Raw genomic sequence first — 25222 nt, 5'->3', positions numbered from 1 at the left:
TCTCTCTCTGTGCCTCTCTCTCTCTCTTTAGCTCGCTTTCATTCCATAAAGCTCCCCGTTCCCTCCCCTCGAGTGATGGTACAATGTTGAATGCACTTGTTGATAACTTCACGACGCCATCACTTCCTGTTTGCAGGAAGCAGAAAGGGAAGCGCAACATCAACTTTTTCGTTCACTTCGCTTTACTCGGTGAATCCGGTACCGTGCGCACTGTTGCACTGATGATGATGCCACAAAATATGTTCATCTCCCACCACCGTCCCAGCCCCCTTTGGCTGCTCCCCATTCCGTTTGTACTAAATCAAAAGTTATGTTTTGCCAACTGGAAAGTGGAGCACAAAGCGTGGGAATCGGCGACGGCGACTGGTGTGGCGACAGGGGCACAGATTGTTTTTGAGTTGTTCGTGTGTTAATGCGCAACTGTGACTGGGTCTGGGTGGGTTTGGGTCTGGGTCTGGGTGTGGGTGTGCCGACTATGATTTGCAACCGGCACTCGACTAGCTTTGATGTGGAAAATTCAATTGCACCTTGCTACCGGATGTTGCTGATGATGTTGTTTCGATGGCATTGCTTCGGGTGAAAATTGAAGGAAAATCGGCATATCGAGTTTGGAATGTTAAACCTCGAGCCTCAGGGGCTGTTACATTGCAAATTTTCAATCGGAAGGTTTTCCCCCGAAAAGACAAAAAGACTGCTTCAATAGTGGAAACGTCAAACCACATCCCTGTTATGTGATGCATGCAATGCCGGATGGCCGGAAGTGCTTTAGGTGAAAAAAAAAAAGAGAACAAACTAATTGGAAAATGCAAACCAGACCAAAACGCCCGCTGTTTTGCATACGCCGCATTCACCTGTTGCGCTTTGTGGGGTTGGTTTTCGCATCTCGACCATAAATGCAGTCGGTTAATTGAATTTCTGATCCAATATGCAAGGCCCAAAGCAAACATCACGGCATCACACCGAACCCACCGAACCCCGGACAAGCAACAAGAGAGAGAGAGGCGCGATGTTCCCGCATACATTCGCCTCATGTTTTGATGCTATTGTATTTGTTGTTGTGTAGTATCAACATTTTTTAGGTAGTTTGTATTAGTTCCTGCGCAGGGTGATGGGAGCACGATGATTTCGTGACGTTTAAAATGGCCACCACAACAACTCGCAGCATGACATCCGTCGATCGCTCAGTTTTTAGTGTTGCTAATTCAATGGATTCACAAACAAAGTAATTCAATTTATGCACCAGCTAATGGGGTGTTTATGAGCCAGCAGGCAACGCCAGCAGGCAACACTACTTCGATTCATAAATAAATTAACATTATGTTTAATACCATTTTGTGCCAATGGAGCATTGTTCCTCAACCGCTCCGATGCAAAGTGACACGGACTCCGGAATACAAAACCATGAACGCAGAGCGCGAACAACGAGTCTGGCGCACGTCCTTTATTTCTCTCTCTCTATCTACTCGTCGTAAGTGTCACCTCACAAGCGGTATCCGTTTCCGAATCCGGGCAAACCACACCGTACCGTCGTCATGGTACCTTTTAGTGGTAGCATTCCCCTGCCAATTCGATTCCAACACGGTAGTAGTGACAGATGAAAACCTAACCTCAAATATGTTACGCATCAAAGTGTGCGACAGTTTCCCGTTTCCCGACTGAGCGCCGAACAAGCGAATGCTTTCATCGGTACCGGCGGGCTTCTTCATTCGTTACCCTCCCCGCTTCCGTTGCCCCTGCCTCACCCCCACCCCATTGGAGTGTAACGCAAGGAGATGGTCGTGAGCGTGAGGAAAATTGGGAAAACAATTTTCCGTACACTGCGGTTCCGTGGGAGATGTTTAATGATTGAGCTTGAGTTGGCCGGACGGTGGCGGAAGTGGCGGCGGCGGCGGCGGCGACGGCGTCGGCAGCAACAAACGGGAACCGGTGCGCGGTGGTGCGGTTTGCGTTTATTTTGGGAAAAGCACTCGACTGGAAGGCTCGTTGACAGTTTTCGGTTTCGCGGGCGCTCGGTTTGGCGAGGAGTTTTCTAGGACGCGCGCGTGTGTCACTCATGTCACTCAATTAGCGTGTGAAATGGGAACGCCAGGACCACACGCCAGCTCCCCTTCGCTCCACCACCACCACCAAGTGTACGGTGCCATCCCATCCCGTCCCTTCTGGCTAGAGCAAGAGCATGAACTGTCATCGCCATGCTGTGCGCTGGCAGCATCTAGGATAGCAGCCTTATAATGCCCGGGTATCTGTGCCCACCGTCTACCACCAGGGCCACCACCAGCATCCGGTCAGCGCTCGGTGGAACGCATGAACGAAAAGGACGAACACTCCGATACATACACACACACACACATACACAAAGACAAAGAGGAGCGAAAATGAGTGAGAGAGAAAGGGAGAGAGCAGAGGAAGGTGAAGAGAGAATGTGTGAGAGAAAGAAAGAGAGAGACAGAGAGAGAGAGACAGAGAGAGACAGTGACACGCACAATGAAACACATATCAGGCAGAGCCAGCAGGCCGGGCTTCGCACAGCCGGCGCTAGAGGCTAGGGGCTGTCCCCCAACCCCTTCCCCTCACCCCGGTAAGAGACCAGACAAAACCAGACAGAGCGAGCCGCATCTTGACGGCTTTGTCACACTCACCTTCCCCGTACCATTGCTTCACCATTACCCCCCGACTACGACTGCGACGATGACTACTACGATGGCGACGACGATGGCGACGACGATGGCGACGACGACGATGGCGACGACGACGATGGCGACGACGACGGCGACGACGAAGATGGACGGTCTGAACAGACGTGCTTGTGAGATGTGTTGATGATGGCTGTAAGAAAAGCCAAAGTTTTGGTACACATGAATGTAACGTACACTACTAGGCCATCCATTGGCACAGCGGCGGTTATCACAAAGTGCACCACCACCACCCCTTGGGGGTGGGGACGAATTGCTCCCTGTCGTTCCCGGCCTATATAAAACGTTTTCACTAATGTGCGCTGAATGTGCAGCAGTTCGACAAAAGGTACGAGAGAAACAGAAGCAATAGAGAGAACAAGAAGTAGTAGTAGTAGTAGCAGTAGTAGAAGAAGAAGAAGATGCAAAAGTGTTGGAGTTGAGTAAGGTGGAAGACGACGAGACGAGAGAACAATAGCAATCAACGTCACAATGGCCGCTTCATACGTCACTTGATGCTCAGTCGCGCGTCGTGAGCGTTTCTTCTGCTTCTTCATCTTCTTCGTATCTCCATCTCGTGACGACGCATTTAGGCACTTGACGACAACGATGACGACACAATGATGATGATGATAAACTGTCACCCAGCCAGCGCGATGGCGAAAGGATTCCGCGTAAAACTGGTCCTGAAACAACTAGTTATGCCAGCAAAAGTGCACTTCTCGACGCGGCTTGGCTTCTGGCGCATAAAAGCGCATCACTCCGTGACCACCTTCCCATCCCTGCTTCTCAGCTCGTTCGCGCGTAATGCACACACCACGTACGCCGCTTTTCGAGTTCCAGTTTACGTTTGAAATCGATCCTCGACACAGTTTGCGTTGAAGGTGCGGTCGTTCGGTCGGTTGGTCGGTCGTGGCTCTAGCAACTGTGTAATGAATGTTTAACTGACTCATCGCGGATGCCAGCACCCACCACCACCACCACCCGCATGACTAAAGGGAAGGGTGTGCATTAATGCAAAAAGCCATCCCGGCTGCCATTCGACGCTAAAACGCTGTTGCTGCTGCTGCTGCTTATCGGTGAGCGAGGTTAGTGATTCGTGAAGCGCGCGATACGTAGCGCTCGAGCTGAACGCAAAAACGGGAACAAATTGCATCAACGCTAACGCGTGCAGATTGTGTAACAAATTCGCAACAACGCGCTGTTGAAAGGCACTCGGATCTCGGTCTCGGATTTTGCCACAGGATTTATGAGGCTCGATTATAATCCCCTTAGTGGCCGGGGTTGAAGGGGGGGGAGGGACATTTTGTGCTTTCGCGGTGCATTCAAACGAGCAGTGCTTTCGGTGTAGATTATCGTTGCTTGCAACATTAAGCGGTGCGCGCTAGTGCTACACCTTAATGTTGTTAAATTCGGCTTTTAGCAGCGCAACGCAACGCAACCGTTCGGCCAGACAGATCCTGTCACGTATTCTCACGGGGCACGGAACGCCGGAAAGGGGCAGGGACGGTTGTGTGCGTTAGTTGAATGGATTTTCCTAATTTATGCATAGCCTTGGTGTGGGCCATTATTAACGCCTTTCAGGAGTGCACGGTCGTCATCGTGATTAGGTCCGCAGCTCAATCCAACATTTGAGCAAAACTCGCCCGGCATGGGTATCGATCCGAAACAGATAAACGCTCTCGCTTCAACTCACCGGCGCACGCCATGGATGGACTATCCAATGGCCACAAATCCATTTGCCACAAAACTTAAATTAACAAACTTTATTGAATTTCCGAACCGAGCGCGCGGAAAGCCGATTCAAACCGCCTTGCCCAATTTGCTCGAAAAAGGAAGAAGCAGCAGGGAGGTGAGCAGAGAGAGAGAGAGAGAGAGAGAGAGAGAGAGAGAGAGTGGTTGGAGTCCTGGCCTCTTCCTTCTTCAATCAAACTCAGAAGGATGATGATGATGATGATGGTGGTGCTTCCAGGAGATGGCCCCGGAGGTCTACTGCTGCTGCTGCTGCTGCTGGTCTGGTGCCGTCGATTTGAGTCGATCGAGGTTTTATCTGGCGCTGATTTGGTGCCAAGCCATTTCCATAATCTTTCATTTCCTCTGCTCTGTTGGCGGATCTACTCCTCGCAGCGGAACCTTGAGGCACCTTCCTAGCAGCAGATGGAGCACGGAACGTTGCCCAATCCACGGACATGCTGGACGGGGGTTTAAAAGTTTTAAAAGATCTTCCGCCTCGGGGAACGGAAGGGCAGGGCAGGGCAGGGCAGCTGGTGTGGTTGGAAGGCCAGTTGATGGACCGGAACAAGTGCGGAACACGACGTGGCCTCGCAACGTGCAGCGCCGCTTGCGGTGTCTATAAATCAATTTCAACAAATTTCCCATGAATAAATTTCCTTCCGCACGTCCTCCGATCACACACACATACACACAGGCCTCGGACACACGGACAAACGCGTACCGGATGGGCTCGACGGACGGTCGAATTTGGGTCGATAAACCATCGTCGTCGCCGCCGCCGCCAAGCCGGATCCGCCATCCAGCGATGCTTTGAGGAATAAAGGAAGGAGCGAAGGCGATTTGGATACCAGTAATCGGGTGCGGCTCCGGTTTTTTTTTTCTGGGGAAGGAGGAGGGGCGGAGGAGAAACGGGGGGGGGGGGGGGGTTCGAACAAAGTATTAAGTGGCGAGAAGTGGACCCAAAATTGCCTTAACTTGGCACGGTAACACCTGTCCGGTGGGCGAGTGCGCCCGTACGGTCGAGTAGAGGAGGTTCTTTTGAAAATGATTTACTCGAACGCAGCGTAGCAGGCTGTGCCGTGGAATGGCTCAATTAAATACCGGGAAGAGCGAGTCCTTGACCTAGCCAGCGGCGTAGTAAATACTGGGTATTGGCATTAAAATGAGACTGAAGTTTTAAGGCGTAATCCAAGTAGCCGCTGCTGTCGATACTCAGAAGACTAGACCTAGAGGATGCGATCTTCAATCTCAAGTTATCTAGAACTTCCTAAGGAGCTAACCTTTGTTATTGGAGAGGAACATCTTCTGGGTATCTTCAGGGAATCTCCATATTTTCAGGGAATTCTAGAGCTCGAATAGATAGCATATAGTAGAATTAGATAAAAGTGCTACCAAGACAGATGTAAAGGGCATAGAATTCTTGATCTTTTCCAAGCAACAGATGCTCAGACATTCCCCATAATACTCGTGAACTGATGACGTCACTCGTTATTTTTGGGTCAATCGGCAATCGATGATACTCACAAAACCCCGAAACCGTTGCGTTTGCGTTAACGAATTCAGTCGGAACTTATCCCTGGGAAATGGCCAAAGCCAAACATCCCCAAAAACCTGCATCCTTCGGACGAGACGGGCGACTTCCATGGAATCCATCGACACCGATGATGGCCGACCGGGACATGGTCCAGGGGACCTGAGTGCTGCCCAAATCGGTTGTTCTCGCCATTTTCCGGGGCCTCCGCCTTCATCTGCCATTCGGACGACGTGCGCAAAGAGCGCTCGCAGACCCAGACGCAGACCCCATTCACCTTCTAATCTGCAACCGTCACTCACAGCTGTCAGTCAGCTAAAATGCTAACCTCGTGATCCTTCGAAATGGCAACTGGCACTTCCCTCTGTTGTCTCCCCCCCCCCCCCCCTCCCTGGCGAGGATCCCCGAACCAGGCGAGAATCACTCGCACTTCAAGCGCTAGGAAGCAACGATGACGGAGGAGCGAAAGCAGCAGAGCTAAATTTATCGCCATTTGTAAACCTCCTGGGTCGGTCGGTTTTGCTCTCCTTTCCTCCTCCTCCTACTCCTCCTTCTTCTCTTTCTTTCTCTGTTAGGTCCAGGTGCCACATTGGCCCCCCGGGAGAGCTATCTGAGGAGAGGCATCATACCGAAGCAACTGGTGGAAATGATAATGACGATGATGATGATGTTGCGGATGACACTGGTTGCCACCGTGGAACGGTGGTCCTCGAACTAGGACTGGACCACAGGACTGGATCTAGACGACGACGACGACGACGACTTTGTGCTTTGTGCTGACGATTTGTAGCGAGGGGCTTGATACCGAGATTGACATTTCGATTATTAGCTCAAATTGGGTTGAAATTATACGCAGTTAATCTTGTCACCGTGAAGTGACCCGGGAGGGGAGGGCCTGAAGGCGAAGCCGTATCATGATGCGGCATCCTTGCGAGTACGCGTGATGCCGCCGTCAAGTTGATCGTTCCACTTTTTTCTCTTTCCTTTTCTCTCTCTCTCTCTTCAATTTCCTTACACTTTTCCGGATTCTCACTTGAACAGGACGAGGCCATCCAGTAAGAGGTGTTCAGACTTGAAGAAGAAGGTAGTTCAAGAATGCAAGCAGTCTTCACAATGGTGGTACAATGTTGGCCATTTAGTGTACATCACTCGCTGAGTATTGGTGCGGTCTTCATCGTACTCTCTCTCTTTCTCCCTTTACTTATCGCTCTGGCCACAACAACACAACAATGTAAGCTCGGCGGACAGTGTACGAAGTTAACTCAGGGGAGTTATCTTTTCTGTAGAGCACACGACCGTGGCTGTAACTGAAGGGAATGTTACTGAAGCTAGACACCGAACCATAGCCTCCAGCACTGTAATCCATCAGGGTGCACATTCAGGACAGCCCGTGCAGGTCACTCAACCGCAAATGGGCACAAACGAATGGATAGCATAACTCAAGCCAAGGCAGCAGCAGCAGCAATTGGAGCAAGCTACTCACAATGCACAATGCACACTGTTTTGCCGAATTCGTTTTCTTCCATTTAGAGACGACGAAGGTTTTTCCAGGTTTTGCTCATTTTTTTTTTGTCTTTTTGGGGAGATGGAAAAAGGTATGCGCTCATTTGGGTTTCACGTTTTGTGCCCAAAGCATTTGAAGTGGAAAGAGAGGAATAGATGGACTGCCTGAGTCGTCTACCTGATTCAGTGAAAGGGGGCAACAAAAGGGACGGAGAGGCGCTCAGTCCGGACGAAAGAAATTGTGGATGAGGGTAAGATTGTCGCAGCCGGAATCGGTGAAACATTTATCTTTCCTCCCCTCGGGTTTGCTTCACATTCCGGCCCTGCAAACACATTCCAAACACAAACACACACACAGAACCGAGAGCAAAGAAGGGAATAGGAGATTGGGGACTCGTCGTCGTCGTCGTGAGCACGGCACGTGGTCCTGGCTCAAGGCGTACAAAAGTAATCTCTCTGCGAGCCCGGATAGGAGGCAGGATATCGGGAAAGGTTGGGTGGCGCAACAGTTGGGTAGATGGGTCCCTTCGCTCCCCGCCTCCCCCCCAAACATCACTCATGCTCACACTGAAGCCAGCGTTTTGGGGCGGGGGCGAAGCTATTTGTCAAATGAGCTTCACGCTCCGGATGCAAGAAGGGAGCAGAAATTGAAGAAAAGGATGTGAAGATGAGGTTATGTTGCTACTTTGAGCGATGCTTTTTCTCCAGTCCACCTCCTTTTTTTTTTAAGCCCAGCCAGACCGAGAGACAGACGGTAAGAGATAGAGAGAGAGAAAGAGAAAGAGAGAGAGGGACAAGAGTGAATTCGCTGTTCGTGTCTTCCACTGAGACCACTTTAAACTTCTCTCCTCGCTTTCGGTCGCTTCTGTCTGTCGGGAAGAAAAACATATTCTATTTAGATAAGCACATGCTCGCTCGGTGCCGGTGGATTATGCAAAACGCAAAAGTTTAATTAACATAATGAGCCAGCAAGCCAACCGCTCTCTCAGTGTGGTGGTGGTCGGTGCTCGGTATTCGGTTAGGGTGAGCGACCGTTTTCTGATCAAATAATGGCTGCATGGTGCTGCTGTTGTTCCTGCTCCTCAATGCCCCCTCCTGCTTGCCTGCTATAACCTTGCACAGCGCCCACTCTTGGTTTCCGGGGTCAGTTCCGGGTTTACACACGCCCGTTGTGGGCCCCAAAGCATAAAATCATGATTGCGTGGCAAACGGGCACGGAAACTCTACGGCGCTACACGGAACTAGTGGTGCCCACTAATGGAATGATTTATGATTGTTTGGCGGGTCATTTACCGTGGCACGCGCTCGGCTCCCTTTCCCGGACTTTCCTGCCTGGCCACGATCCTGGCCGGCTCACGCGCCCTATAATCATCCCAAGGAACCTTCTCCCTCTCTCTCTTTCCCCAGCGAAACATGACAACAGAGAGTGGAACGGAATGGTATTCCAAGTGTGTGTGTGTGTGTGGCTGGAAGAATTATGGCCCCACGCCAACAAAACGAACCACCGCACCGCAAATGACCGTCCCGAGGACACGGATTCAACAAGTGTTAGCGCGGCGCTAATTGGTTAATGGTTTCGCCACGCGACGGGTATTAACAATCGGGCTAGCGCGGAAGGTAGGAACGAGAATGTGAATCTAGAATACCGGGGCCCCGTGAGAAGCCCCGTGCGTTGGGAAGGTGTAACCGAGGGGGAAACATGATTCCGGACGACAGGTTAGTGACTGGTCACATGGCAGCAACAGCAACAATGAGGAAGGTCCTACCAGGTGGAGCTCATTTCCATCGATTTGTACTTCCGGTGGCGCGGTTTACGGTTCTGTAGACCTAGGCCTCCTTGGATGCAATTGAGCGGAATCACTCGGTAGCACTCATGTTATGTGAGACCGGCTGGCAGCACTGCCCTTTCACGCTGTAATGCTTCATTTGTCTAGCAATCAGCAACATGTCAGCAGTGAACAGTAGCGAGTCTGTTGCAAGCGAAGCGAACAATCCGTTTGACGGCAAAGGCTTAGTGCCTATAATTCGTAGCAACCACCTCACCTTCCAGCTCGAGGGCTGTGGAATTGCCGCCAACGTAGCAAACAATAGAAATGCGTCTTGTTTCCTGTTATGTCCTTGTCCCCACGACCACCACATTATACGCGGAATCTTGCATTAACAACAAAGGCAACAAAAGGCAACGAAAGGCGCACGGCACGAGGAATTGCAAAATGAAATTCCTGTTTCGTTTTTTACAGCGAACACAACTGTTTTACCAGGAATTGCTGCTGCCGCTTGTAACTCATTCTTTCTCGCCGCCAGAGATTCCACGAATCAGCAATATTGAGTTTCAGTTTTCCCCGCTGCAGCTACGCCAGCGCCAGTATGCCATGACGCATTTCCCCGTAAAGCAGATCATATTTTTTGCAAAAGAAAAAAAAACATTTGTTGCAACCCCCAGGAGTTTTTCAAAAGGGGGTGATGCTGAATGCTTCGTACTGCTCAGCATGGTAATTTACGGAGAGTGCTCATGTCCCCGCCTCCCGATCCAGGGTCCGGGATTATGACGCCACGGTTTTCCTTCAGTCGAATTCGATCAATAAATCACCCCCCGGCCGACCACGATTAACTGAAATCCTACAATTAACTCCCGGAACTGCGGAACATGCTGTTCACTTTACGCGAGCGACCATAAAATATACCATGGGTCGATTTCGTGGGCTTTGATTTTCGTTTACCAATTGAGCGAATGCGGTAGCTGTTTGCCACTCCCTAGACTTCATTATGGTTTATGCACACCGCCGCACCATCGCCACCACCGCCCGTGGTATTGATGGTGGCGCGAAAATAGGATTGGCATTTCCTTCCGCACTTCAAATGCGTGTTGGCGGAAGGTCGTAGGAAGTGGGACTGGGCCGGGCAGGGCCAGGCAGCACACTCCGTCTTTATGATGTAGCCGTAAACGCGTCGAACCCGTGAACAAGCGAACCGGGCCCGTATGGCGGAGCGGATACCATGGCCATGGCTAGATGATTGCCCGCCCGGACACTCGCCGTGGTCATGGCCAATGGTGAATGGTGAGTGGAAGCCAAGCTTTGCACGCCCTTTTTAGGCGGCTTTTCTCTTCTTCTTCTTCTTCTATGGGCTCATCGTACTTTCTTACGATGGTTGGGGCTGGAAGTTAACTACAGCCACAGCCAGCGCACGGCACTCGGTTATGAGCCCAGACCATTTGCAATAATAAAGAAGTGGAACTTGTCTTTGCTGTGCTTCATTGGGTGCGAGCTAGGAACCACCGGGCGTCACAGTTAATCTAAGGAAAATTCCGGGAAAAATACACACACACACACATTCTCACCACGTGCAACGTAAGCGGCTTTCCCTTGTTTCCCGAGACACATGCATGGGTGAGCCTGGGTATTTGTCATTTTTCACCGTGCTGTGGTTACCGTTGCCCAGTGATCGCAAGAAACCTCTTTGATCGCTTCGCATGCTTTGCTGGAAGAGCGCGCTGTATTGGCTATAAGTCGAGCGTTACGTAGAAGAGAGCTCTTGAAGAGAAAGTCCCATGTTTTACCGTTTAGTTACTTTTACAACCATTACTTAAAGTCTGCTCTACGTCGCCAAGCAGCGTCTTGTACAAGATACTCTTCAAGTTTAGCAACTAATTTGTAGGAACTACTTTCAAAACTCGTAGGTTCGTAGTAGACCATGGCAACGTCATCTTCAATATGTTAACAATAGTTCATCATAGTCTACTACGAATGCACCTGCTGGATAAAAAAAAATTATACAAACCTCAGAATAGACTCACGGAAAAATGGATATTGACTTCGTCGTGACGTGAAGTTTCCTAAAATGATTACTAGATGTACGTCACAAACCGCTGCAAAGGCTTTTGTCAGCTATCCAAGTCACCAATGGATTTTTCTTGAAGACCGTACCCGATGCTTTCGATCTGGAATCCCTTTTTTCATGCCTCTTTCCAAGATATTCAATCCTGCATCAGGAAATTAAAACACAAAGGCATGTAATCCATATTCCCTACATGCAATGCTGGAACAACAAGCAAAGACATTCAGGAATACAAGAGTTCCATTGAAAATTAGTTCCCGAATAGACTAAAAAGCATCGACATTCTGAGTATCAACCGGGGGGACATTTTTTTAACACCGAAATAGCGTGATGTCCACTTTATCGGATCAAAATCTATCGCTCGCCAGGATAATCCATAGTTCGGCTCTTGATTTTCAAATCGAAAGCTTCCACCCAACCAACCAGTCAGCTTTCGCCAATCCTTTAAGACACCAGAGAACTCCACAAAAGTCCACTCGTCCCATTCAGCAGAATCCAGCAGACCCTATCCCCCCCACACCAGCACACACACGCACGCCCCTCCACTTCCCCAAAAAGGGACACACAACGGACGCAAAAGGCACCACTCACCAGCGGGAAGATAAAATAGAATAAAGGAAAAATAGTCACGGCGCGGCACGGCGAGCAGCGAATGGCGAAGAAAATAAAACCAACCCAATCCCGGCCAGCCCGTCCTAACCTATGAGCCATGAAGCATAATAGGTACCATTCCCCGCGCCCGCGCTAGCTTAACCTAGGGGGGCGGCTAGCCCGGAGGATGAAACCCTGGGTTTCCACGCCACGCGTTTTACGAGGCAATAAATATTGATGACTTTACTACGAACGACCGATGCAACAGCCGCGGCCACGGCCACCGAAGCTCGTGCCTGCGTCAAACACCCAAACCGATGGCTGCTGATGCTAATGCTGCTGCCACTGATGATGATGATGATGGTGATGAGAATATGACTGATGATGGTTATGATGGGCTGTTGTTGCTGCTGCTGCTGGCAGCGAAACATTTCATCTGCGGAGGACCACCTCTTCCTCACCCTCCGTCAAAAAACCACATCATCGACTGGGCGGCGTCGAGTGTCGAGCATTAAGCTATGGGCATTGGCCCAGGCCAACCCACGCATGCTGGCAGCGGCGGCGGCGGCTTTGAGGATCGTAAAAAGAAAAACAACGCATCCACCATCGCCCACACCGGCTCGGAACAGCAGCTCATAAGCACCTTTCTCGCAGTTTGTTCGCTCGCTCGCTCGCTGGAAAAGGAAACTTCCAGAGAGGCTGTGGGGCGGTTTTGTGGAAGACGGCCACACCGTACCGGAGTTCCCGGAGTTGTAGATGCCTTGCGGAGGAAAAACCATACCAGCCCAGCCCAGACCAAGGGCTGATCCCTTGAAGAATGAATCCTCTTGTGAAAGCAGAGACTCGTAGACGCACACACACATACACACGCCCTGAGGTACGCGAGTTGTTCGAGTGAGTACACCGTCAGTGATATGTACGTGCAAGGATTACAAGCCAGGCCCGGACCAGGCCCGGGCCAGGCCAACCCACACTCGTCCACGGGTATGTGGGATGATACTTTATCCGGTGCTTGGCTCGTGCCGGCAAACAGCAACAGTAACCCACCACCACCACCAACCGAAAACCCATTCCCCTGATGAACAATTAATTCTTCTTATGCACACGCGATCATCGCGAGCATCCTCTGCACTCTGCTCACGTACACACCGACGCAGATACTGGGCAGCTAATGGTGGGTGAATCCGCCACTAAATATAGTAGCAGCCAACCAGCCACCATTAACCTATTGGCTATCAACGTATCAACTGTTGCGCCTTTGCACACATTCCTAGCAAACAAAGTTTGCTTTAAAGCGCAGAACAGACTCCTGCTTGGAGGTTGATAAGCGAACCAGTTGGGCGTTCGCATCGAATAGAGTGAGTTTCGAGGTGAACCAATTTCACTTTTCAAACCAAAGAACCCCAAACCCAGTCCGGACCTTCCCTTGCCAACCAAGGATTAGCACCGGGGAAGAGCACCGAGACGCCGAGAGGGAAAAGGGAGAGGAAAATGTAACTTTCCCCCCTCCACCGTCACGTATGTACGTGCTTATGTGCTGCTGATATGTTTGCGAGCATGCCAACGGTAAGCAACGGTCATCGGGGATCCGACTTCACCTTCTACGTCCGAGGGTAAGGGGCTGTGTGCCAGTCGCTCGTCTCGTTCTACGGGGCGTAATTTAGAAGCAGTTTTCCGGAAGGAATCCTTTTCAAAATGAAGTGTAACGATCCGGTGCAGATACCATTGCCTCTCTCTCTCTCTTTCACCTTCTCTTGTTCTCTCCATCCACCACCAAAAGTGTATTGTGTCGAGTGGCGTTCACTAGCAACAGCTTCTCCGCATCCCGAAACCGCAGCGCCATTCCTCGAAGGAAGGAAGGAGCACGAGAGCTAATGAGAAAATAGATAGTGAGTGGAGTTTTTGGAGTGGAGTATAGGGAGCAGAAAAAGAAAGTAAAAGCACAAGACAAACAAACGGACCAGCGCACACACACACACACCAGGCGAGTGGTTCGCGTGCCTCACTTGACGATATCCTCTCACATCCCTTAACGGAATGTCACACACGCACACACACACACACGAACCGGTCACGCCAGTAGTGACCACCGACGGTGCGGTGTTGCGGCTCTATTGTGTTGCGTGTTGTTTTGTTGTTCCACTTTTCTCCCTCGGTTCCCTCCGGTTCTTCGAAACGTTTTTATCTTACGCCGTGCCATCCAACTCCAGGACAGCGCGTGTGTGTGTGTGATCCTGGCCAACTCCTGGCAAGTGGAAATGGATGCCATAGTACTTTGGGAAATTGATGGCAACACCGGCCGCCACATACACACACAGACACACGCAACGGGATGAGTATATCAAACCGGAATCGGTTTATCTTCGCAAGACGATCCCTCGGACCGGTGGGCTGGCCCTCGCCCATCCCCCGGCCTTTCGTAGGAATTCATGTCCGTTCATGTTGTCTGTTGCTTCTTTCGTGAACACTCGGGAGCAAAGACGGGAAGTTGATGATTGGCAATTGGTGGGGGGGTGGCGAGAAGGTGAAGAAGGTCATGAGTGTTGTTACTTTTATCACGCTAACATGCCAGCAGTAGTTTGGACGGAAATTTATGGTCCATAGGTGGCCACGACGCGTCGTGGCATCGTTGCCGTGGTCACCAGGGAGCCTTCAGCACACTTTAACGCGACGCGTTGATGTCCTTTTGATGGCAATGTTCGTCGTACAGACATATATATATATATATAGAGACCATCGTTTATCGTTCGCCCCTCCTAGTGCGTGTGTGTTTCGGGAGAGATTTTCCGGCTAAACTTGTACCGGCGCCAAGTGCCATTTGATCGATGAAGAGACAATCAAATAATTATACCACGTAATGGACAAACGATTGCGTCATATTTCAACGAGTATTAGGACGGAAAGCTAGAGAGAGTGTGAAGGGAGCATTCTATGTATTGTTGATTAATGTAAAAGCGATTTTATTTTTAGATTTAGGCCCAGCAGACATCTCATGCCAAGAGATATGCCGAAACCCGCCACCAAAAGTCCCCCCAAAAAGAAATCATCGATTCAACGAACTGTAAAGAAAAAGGAGGGAGAAACGGCCATCACGACCATAAATCCTCGTCGACAGCGTCCAAAGATCAGCCCCAGACCCTCCCCATCCCCTGCACCTTAAAATGAAGGCAAAACAAATATCGTTTGCGCTTTTACTCTTAAAACAGCGTCCAGCCCCGGGGGGGAGGGACCAACCGGAGTAGGGTAACCATAATTTACGCATGACCAATCATGCGCATCCTGCGCATAATGTTACGCTTATTTGCAAACCATTACGTTCGATTTTGGGCGGCCGTTTGAAAGCCCCCCCAAAAACAGCATCCACAAAAGGAGGGACGGGAAGGAAAATGCGAAAGGTTTCTCGAGGTTTCCCAATTCCCAAACCGAAAGCGAACAAAAATGGACCCCGCAAATGCTGCCACAGGATTCAATTTCACAAACCAAACAACCCCGTGATGTATTTTATGAGCCGACGTATGTCGTATGGGCGGCATATGGTAGCAGCAGCAGCCCCGAATCTTGGTCTTTGACAACGGGTAACAACAGATGGTGGGTCCATTGACGCCGAGGAATGACGAACGGATTGCGACAGGTTGCGCTGTTCGGTTTGGAATGACATGACGAAACGTTGATACATATGCTGGGTGCAGGATGACACTCGCTTCTTTGCTACGGCCCCCCGTTGCTTGATCCTTTCGTTGACCCTCGGCGACCAAAATTCCTTCGGCAGCATTCCGGAAAAAAAGCCCCAAGAAATGTCACCATTATTGGTGTCCGAAGATTCCTCGCCGGATGTGCCCGGACGGCCGGATCGATGAATAAACATTAGCTCTTCCCCCGGCCTACCTTCCAGATGCGTACTCCAGATGCTGTACTGTCTCTAGGAAATTCGGAAAAAATAACCCCACGAGCCTTTGCCGCTTACAGCAACCTGAACCAAAAGGGAAGGATGTTTTTGTTTTAAATCTTCACATTCGCTGCCTAACCTGCTGCTGCTGCTGCTGCTGCTGCTACTGTCTCATGTTTATTCCAAAGCACAGCACCACAACCACTCGCTATACGGACCGGCAAGTTTCCCGGCTAAAAGAAAAACCGCGCCCGCGATCGGGTTTTATGATGAGAAGCTCAACAGATGCTGCGCAGCTCGTGGAGGACTTCTTTCGGCGAAGGTGTACCGCGATTGCATAAACACGGGGGTTTTACGAGTCGTTAACAACACGTTCACGAGCAGCAGCAGCAGCCTTTCGGGGCAGCAGATTTTCGTAGAAAATGGATGAAAAACCCCGAACCCAACGGTGGCTTAGCAGCTCTGCAGAGGCCCGTTTCAGTGGTTCGTGGTGGCCGCAAAATGGAGTTTACTTCATTTCGTTCACCTGCGTGGAGTCTTCTATCTGCTGAATACATGTTCCCGGCAAAATAGCATATTCAGGTCGAAAGCAGAAAACGTACATTTCAGTCAAACAACTCGACAAGACCCGTGGCCAACACACTAGCAGCAGCAACAAAACAGCAAGACGTCATTAGCAAACGCAGCTAAAGCGAATTGCCCGTTCGCAAGGCTTCTCGGCGGATTCGGTCCGCGCACGAGCACCAATATCCAGCCAAGGACAACGGCACCAACCAAAGCGGAAACCTGATTTCATTTATCAGCATTTATCAGCCGGTGTCAATCGATTGTTTTCATCCTTCGAAAGGCACCATCGTGGTGACCAAGCGTTCGACCGAAGCGTGACCGAAGGATTTGTCGCGACCAGTGGGGGGGGAAGAGGGACCGGAAAATGACCAATCCTGGCCAGTGCCGTTGCAGAAAAAAGAAAGAAAATGAAACGGCGGCGTAGGAATCAATAAAACACCGTTTCATCCTTACCATTTTCAGCCACAACCAATCGGGTTTTGGGCCCCCGGGGGGGAGGCAAGGTGTAACTGTGTTCCTTCGGTTGGATGGCGCATACCGCATCGGCGATGAGCGAAAAGAAAATTAATTTTGGTTCCGCTCCATTCCACTCTTTCTAATAGGCATCAGCTTTTTAGTATCACTTTCAGGGGTTGCCACTGGCAGACCAAATACCGTGCCCATCAAAGTAACGCAACGACTTGAACGAAACGAAAAGAAAACGAAGTGGTCAAAGCAACCCCCCTTCAAGCAACGGTTCAAAACGGTGCCGAGACACAAATGAGATATTTTACAGCTTTTCCCACAAATGAGATATTTTACAGGATCCCCATCCGCAACAGCATTCCCGGGGCCTAATGTTGAGGGACATCCCAATTAACCCCGCGGGGTGGATAATGATGACCTCTCTTTTCTCTTTCACCCGGGCAGACAGACTTCTTTGCACTTTTCTTTTCCATTTTCGGGATTTTTTTTTTGGGTTTCATTTTGGTGCCAAAAACGCACACGACCACACGGCTGGTGCTTAAGCGATTCCTGGACGCGGAGCTCGGAAACGCACCCTAATGAGGACTCCGTTCACCACTACCACCACCACCATCGATCCCTTCCACACTGCGCATCAAATGAAACGACCAGGCCAGACCAGGATAAGTGGCCGGTCCGTCGTCCGGAGTGGCCATACATTTTATCAATCCACCAAACAGCCAATCCGTGGCCGACAAGGCCAACGACGAGGACGACGACGACGACGACGAATCAGAGGGGCATTACGTTGGTAATTAATCATGAATGGAGCCGAAATTAAATGCTTCATTAGTGCCGGGATTGCTTCACACGCCTGACACCGTGGTGACACACACTCACACATACCCATCGGGTACGTCCAACTGGGACTGGGACACGTGGTGGCCGTGGTGTGCCAGAAACGGCTGTCCGCAGGAAGCGACGAAAAACTCGAAACTTCCTCTCACACAGAAGGAAAACACATGTCACGGATGTCACACGGACAAGCGGACGCGCGCTCGTGTGTGTGTGTGTGTGTGTGTGTGTTCGAACGTTCCATGTCGAACATCACGCGGAACGTAATTGCCCTTCGGTGCGCGCATCCGATATTTAACGATACAAGGTACGGGTATGTGGTGGCCCTTGACCACTGGTTGTGGCACTGGTCTGGTGGTCTCGACCGATGATTGTTTGCTCACCACCCTGACTTGCCGTCTGTCGCGATTAGGAATTCGTAATTATCCTGTGACCTAGCGACGACCACGCACGCATACGCACGCACACACACACATGCGCGCGCGCAGCAGCCCACTAGATCGTCAAACGTTTGCAACCGGAGACACGCCAACCGGCTTGGAGCAGATTGGATTAGCAACAAATTGATGGTTTGGCCGGGCGTGGCCGGGTACGTTGGAATTGACCTTTGGCTTTGGACCATATCGAAGCAGCTGCCAGCAACACGTGGTTTGGAGACTGGAGATACTGTGGCAATGGGAAGTAATTACCAATATTGGCACTCCGGCCCATACACAGCGCCTAGGGCGCGTAGGATGGTAATTTTGCTGGATTTTGCTGCTGCTGGAACACCTCCGGCCGCCCGGATTACTGGGACCGAGAGAGCAATCCGAGGTTCAACCGAGCGCCCGGTGTTTACACCGGAACTGCCAGGCAGTGATTGGTGTTGAGTGAAACAATTGCCAATCCCGGATATCGAAACCAGCTGCCAGCAGTTGGTGCTAATGAGACCAGGCAAGCGGAAATGTGCTACCAAAGTCAAAGACCCGACTCAGACAATCGATCGATCGATGCAATCGAAGTTAAAGCAGCAGAGCTTGGAATGAAAACTTCAGAGATTTCGTTATGTTATGTTACCATGGGATGTAATCTGTAGGTGGCTGCAGCAGTAGCACTCATCCAATGTAGTTACTGCCCGAAAAGTTCAAGTACACAACACTGTTCAACAACATTCTCAGATCATCTTTCGTGATTGTTATTGAGCTGCAGTAACTTCAGCGATCAGCGACTCATCTTCACCGGTCTCACCATTCCTGGAATGATATTCGATAAACATTCAACAGGGCCCCAAAGTAGGCTCCTATTCCACCGTCTATCGCCCAATCGATTATAGTCCATCCTTTTTCATCCCCACAACAAAACCCTTCAAAATGTCAAACGTCGTCCAACGAAACAAAACCATTTCACCATTCGATCTCGCAGATACGACATCAAACTTCAAACCACGCAGACACACGCGTGACACAAACTGTCCTTGGCAACTCGTCTGCACCCGGCGCTCTTAACCCACCCACGGACAAACGCCAAAGATGGGGAAAGTTCTCCATCGCTAAACAAACAATTGAGCGAAACGCGAAATTGGGCGAAGAGTTATGGCCGACATCGACGGCGCGCCAAAGAGACAAAGAATGTCGTCAGGTCGAACAGGTGCTAGCTAGCGGAGCTAGCAGGTGCGCCCCCCCCTATCGCCGATCGATTGGCACCTTCTCACCGGCAACCGTTAGTCGTTAGTGCGCCACGAGAGTGTGTGGGATGCTGGCAAAATGGCGTGCGTGCCTTCTGGTCTCTGAAGTTGGCTGGAAACCAACTTTTCTTCGGTTGACTTTGTTTCCCACGAAAAGCCGGCGCCATCGTAGTCGTCGTTGAGTCTTTCACGAAGAAAGGTAGCAACAGCAGTAGTGGCAACGTAGCAGGCGCTGGGCGAAAAGTTTTTGACCAACGTCTGTTCGGTCATCAGCGCGAACCGCGATCCGTAAACGCAGACGAAGGAAAGTTCCCTTCGGCCATATTGCCACGAAGCGGTCGACCGAAACCGCGTGGTTCGAGCGTTAAATATGGCCTGGCCATTTTCTCTTCCCAGACCCCGGCGTCAACCAGGTGACAATGAATTTTACATGAGGTCCACTTGAGCGCACACACACACACGCACACACACCTCTGTAACCGATAGAGCCCACGGTTTGCTGCGTTTGTTTATTGTTATTGGGTGGGAAACGGGTGGGCCGGTGTCCCGGGTGGGCGTCCATTATCCAACGGTGCGAAGTCATTTTGCGACTGCGATGGCGCGTTAAGGTTATTGTTAAGGCAGTCCGCTGTCAGGACACACTCTGGTGTCTGGACCGACGGACCGACCGACCGGTTCATAAACTGATGGGACCTAGCAGGGCCCTAGAAGAACCGTGGTACCCACGTGGGTGATGGTGTGATGTGGGCAAGAAGATCGATTGCATTGATGGTACACCTGGTGTCCTGGGCACCAGAAGGAGGCCACCACTGAGAAGGAGGAGAAGTAGCAGGAAAAGCAGGAGCAGAAGTAAATTTATGATACTCAACTTCCTCGCCTCGCGCACGCTACAAACGTCTCTGGTGTCTCCATTACAATACGGATGGTAATATATGGTCTGCCGGAGGTGCCATTCTAAAGCGGCAACTTCTACTCTTCATCTTCTTGCTTCCAGCTTGGCAAGGGAGCGAACGAACGCGGCCTGATACCTTTGGCGCTGATGACTCAATTGCCATTTACCCAGAGCTCTGGCCTCTGGAGTCAACTGAACCTGATATGTCACTCAGACAATCCACGTGGCGGCGCCTGACTCGATAAATAACGATTCCCACATTCCCACTGCACACTAATCCATCGTTATGGAGGAGCAGATCTGGAGGGTCCGAGTGCAAAGGAACAAATCCAAATCCCAGAAACGATTCCCCAAACCCCCCAACGTACCAACTCCATTCCGGGACCCAATATGTGACCGTTCCTTCAATCCAAGCAAAAACCCGGTCATTCGAGATAAGCGGTCAATGTTTGCGCCGAATTGAAATGTCGGCTGTCGGCGAGAAAGTTTCAAGCATCCGCTTTCTGCGCCCGCTTTCTGCGCCCGCCTCCTGCGATTCCTCCCCATAACCTCGAAAAACCAAACCGGATTCGCGAACCAACCACCAGATCAACGGAACTGTCAATCGATCGAATTCGAAAAGTTGCCACCCGATGGCCGGTCATCGAAGGGTGGTGGCGGTGATCAGGTCAGGGCACAAACTTAACCCATTTCCGATCAACTTTTCCCTGGCAGCGACTTGTTTTGCTGCCCTGGCGTGGCCCGTAGCATTCCGGGACAGTTTTTTTTTATTTTTTTGGTTTTTGTTTTGCTTTCTTCTTGCTTCTACGTTGCTACGTTGCTTTTCGATTTCCATGCCTTCCGGAGACCCGATCGAGCCCGATGCGCAACACAACAGTTAGCAGCACTTTGGCCCCAAAAAACACGTCCCCAGGGCGTGGGGGCAAAATGGCATGAAATACAATTTACTCGGAACTTCGGAACCCGTACACACCCCATTCCTGGATGTCCGTTGGGTTTGGTTTTACACAAATTGAAAGTTCAATCGCTACCGTGAGGGCGCAATGATCGGATTGATCTGGAACTCCCGGGCGGATCTGAGTGGGAGACAGTGTGTGTGTGTTTTTTTTTCGGACCGAAACTTTGCTCCCTCTGACTACCATTGGCAATACCGTTGGCGGAGGTTCGAGGACGTCCGATTGAATTTGAAATTAAACAAACATTTTCCACGACAAATGCCGCGCAGCATTCCGGGCCATAGTTTTTACTGCTCTTCTGCTCAAGTTACGCTACTGCTCTTGGTCAATGGCACCATTTTGAAATTATATTTCCTGCCACGGCACGCTGCTACTGGGGGATGTATTCCTCCTACGGGTTTCCCTTGGAGACGGCGAGGGGGGCTACGTTTTCTGAGCACCTTGCGCTCTTCTTTTGGGATCTCGGAGCTGCTACTACAACCCTTGGGTAACGTTGACATTTGCTGATGCCTAGCCAAACGACCATAACCCGTTAGAAAACAATATTGCTCAACACGTGGCTCGCGCGCGCAGCGAGGGCAGCGACTCTAGCGACTCCTTCCAGGTCGGTGATTTCGATCGACGGTTCTCACCTGTGGCAACTTTTACCGCCCTCAGCCGCCCAACATGGCGGCATTTGGCGGTTTGTTTATGCAGAAAACTTTCGAGAGCGGCCGCGCAGAACGATGCCCGCGGCCATGGTATGTCCTACCCATCCTACCCCTACACGACACATGGCGATGGCGAAAACGATCCGTAAAATCCAATAAAGCAAAGTAAACTTTCCGCCCCTCCTTTCCGCCCCCTCTGTCCGTGTACCGTGGACAAATTTCCGTGGGGACAGACCGGTCGTTCGATCCCAACATTTCATTCGATACCACCGCTCGCTGGTGCGGGCGCTGTTGTTTCCGTGCCGTCGCCGACAGTATGATGTTCCCCAAGGCGATCGTTTGGGGTTCGACGACGACGACGACGCGTTCGGCCCGAGACGTTCTGCCCAAGGAGGTTGATACAGGCGCAATCTCAACGGGCTAGGGACGGAGTTCGGAGTCTTGGTAGCTGTTGGTCCAAAAAGGATGCTGCTGCTGCTGGTGCTGGTGCCTTCACTGGGGACACGATTGTTTGGTGGCCTCAAGGTGAAACCTTAGATAATTCATCGGTTGTTTGGTTAATCGGTGTCCTGGACGCAAAACGGACGGGACGGGGCTTTTGTCGAGTCCGCAAAGGGGCAACGAACGACCCTGAGACCCTTTGCCGACAGTCCGGCAGTCCGGCCGAACCGGGCCAGAAGCCGGATGGGATCGAATAACGGGCATTGATTTCCTCGAGCATTAATTGAGCAATTCTGCGGGCGGTAAACGCTAGAATGCTGTCCGCACGAACAAGCTCGCTGGTCCCGCTGGTAAGACGGTTAGGGTTCGTGCGGTACAATTTGGAAGATTCATTTCCGAATCGGACTTCCGATTCGCCGGCAATCGGTGCGTGAAATGTGATGCTCATTAAATGTGTCCCCGGTAGCGAGTAGGTAACCGTTCTCCAGAATGGTGAACTGACTGAGGAACGGTTTCCACTGATTTTCTAGCGACCACGGACCTAGAAGCGAGGAGCGCAATTTGGTTTGTTAAAATCCAGGAATTATGTTTCAATTTTCTACTCCATAAGTACTTTGATCTTCCAGTTCAGTCAGTAATACTCACTCACACAAACAAACTCACAGAATCTAATGGCCATTTCAATTAATTGGTTTACCCAAAACTCTCGGACAACCTCCACCCCCTCTGGCGAAAGGCAAACTGCAGAATGGTAGTCTTGGTTCCAATCTTAGCCAACCACCGGAAACTCACGGGAAACTGGTCAGCAAACATCCATTCCGCATGGAACTTGGCAACCAATGACGAGTCCCAAATGATGGCGACCAAAGTGCTATCTCCGCTCACTGCTCACAGATGAGCCGGGGGTTCGAAAGCAAGCACAAAACCCCGGGACAACATGGCTGCAAATGGTAGCATTTCCAGGAATTGGAACCCATCGACAGTGGGGTTCGACAGTTTCTCCGTCTTTGCCCACGGGGAGTCCTCACCCCGGGGGAGCTTACGGTGATATTCGGTGATGTCCAGAACGACGACGTCGCGATCATTGGATTCTCTTGAACATGCCTTTTTCATTTACTGCCGCTGTTACAGCTGCTGCTGATGCTGGTGCTGCTGCTGCTGCTGCTGATCGCTGATTAATTTTATGCTAATGGCGGCTGACAGCCGGCCTGTTTGGTGTTTGGCGTAGTGATGGTAATGACAGCGATGGCGGTTGCTCGGTGCCCAAGCCCAAGCCACTGCTTTCGCATGCGTTTTAATTCATCTTTCATACTCGGCGCGTGCCATCTTGGAATTGCCATGGTAACACCCGAAGAAGAATGCTCGTTCCGTTCCGAAATGAAATTCGGCGTCTAGCAACCTCGCTGCTGCCTGAGCCTCGACAACTGATGGCTCTGAAGTGGAAAAAAGTGAGCGCATTGTGAACTAATATTCACAGTTAGGTCTACATTATGTTTTCTGCGTAATGTTGGTTTTTACACTTTTTTTTGTCTCTGCTACTCCCGTGCTCCGTTTATAGCAAATACTCTCTCTCTCTCTCTCTCTCTCTCTAGTGCAGGAGAATCGATCTTTACGATATCATGGACCCAGCCTCCCCGGTGAAAATTTCCAGGAAGGCTCTCAGCTGCTTCAGCAAGAAAAACTCAAAAAAAGGCACAATTTCCATGGTTTTCAAAATAAACAAAAACCAACCGCATACAACCGTAACCCATCCATCCATCAATACCAGAGCAATACCAACGCATGCAAACGGAAAATTGAAGGAAAATAATCACCTGCCTGCCTGTACACGGACCGACGGAAAGACGCTACACCGGTGGCAACGTGAAGGCGTTTGCCTCCAAAGCAAACGCTTGCGAATCGAATTCGAATCGTCTGGTCTCCGCTCTCTCTCTCTCTCTCTCTCTCTCTCTCTCTCTCTCTCTCTCTTGCTCCCTCTCTTCAGTTTCTTTTTCTGATTTTCCACCTGTTGCCCGGTTATGTGGAAGGAGAGTAGTACGAGAAGTGATCCGTACCGTTTGTTTTCGAACGTCGAACGACGACGAAGGCGAATTCATCCCTCGAGTATCGTGATTCGATTTTTGGACTCCCGACGTTCGCATCCTTGCTAACCTAGAAGAAGGTAGCAGCAGCAGAGGTTAGCAACGCTTTCGCTTCCACTTTTCTGCATTTCCGCTGCCAATCCAAGGACGCATCGACAGTGGGTTCCGTGGATTTTGCTGTTTGCTGCGCCGGATGCGTTCCTGATTGAATGCCCAACAACGCACGAGGCAAAACAATACGAGTGGGCTGGTGGGGCGGGGGGGGGGGGGACCGATTTTCAATTCCAATCTCCTGCGAACAAACAACCATCGAGCCGCGTGTAATACGCTGGATACGCCAGTGAAAAGCGCACGCAGTGCAAAGTGCTGGAAGGTGCTGGATGAGCTCCTCCGTTCCGCCGATACGCGGTTTATGACTTCTTGGCAGCATAGAGTCACACACACACACATTTTACGGCCCAAAGATGAGGTCACAGCAATTTCCTATCGTGCGCTTTCCACGTAATGGAATTGTTCGCAAAATGGAAACTCACGGTCGCGGCTTGAACGCCACTCGCCGTTTCGCCCCGCGGATTTCTGTTCTGTTGGTAGCATAGCATATTTAAACATCATTTTGCCAGCGAATGCTGATGCTGCACAATAGTGTCTCAGACAAGTATTTGTTGATTGCTATAATGATCTCGATGCTGTGCTGTGTGTGTGTGTGTGTGTTTGCGAAAGGCAATCACTTAGGGATTACAAAGGGATCCAAAGAAGTGTCCCGGGCTGACCCGCGGTTCGCTTAAGATTGTTTATTCTCCCAGTTTAGGAGGAGGATTCTGCATTGATTGATACATTCCCCTTGAATAGCCAATGCCAGGGCGGCGGCTTCCAAAATGGATTCCACAGCGCCGAGCAGCGCCATCCAGAATTCATTTAT

The 25222-nt window shown here is 50.8% G+C and overlaps 2 protein-coding genes across 2 annotated transcripts in view; one reads left to right on the top strand and one right to left on the bottom strand.

Annotated features, from left to right (window-relative positions):
• LOC125948819 (uncharacterized) overlaps positions 1 to 2681 on the bottom strand; it is a 124049-nt gene extending 121368 nt beyond the window's left edge. The window contains exon 1 of the mRNA XM_049675276.1: positions 2640 to 2681. Coding sequence (XP_049531233.1) covers positions 2640 to 2653 — 14 coding nt within the window. The 5' untranslated portion in view covers positions 2654 to 2681. The remainder of the gene's footprint in view (positions 1 to 2639) is intronic.
• Positions 1 to 25222, top strand: part of LOC125948822 (uncharacterized) — a 324894-nt gene that overhangs the window by 89571 nt on the left and 210101 nt on the right. The gene's annotated exons all lie outside the window — the stretch shown is intronic.

The sequence above is a fragment of the Anopheles darlingi genome, chromosome 2 (genome assembly GCF_943734745.1).
Source record: "Anopheles darlingi chromosome 2, idAnoDarlMG_H_01, whole genome shotgun sequence".
In the NCBI taxonomy this organism is placed as follows: Eukaryota; Metazoa; Arthropoda; class Insecta; order Diptera; family Culicidae; genus Anopheles; species Anopheles darlingi.
Note: the sequence above shows the minus strand (reverse complement) of the source record. Positions and strands in the feature narration are given on the sequence as shown.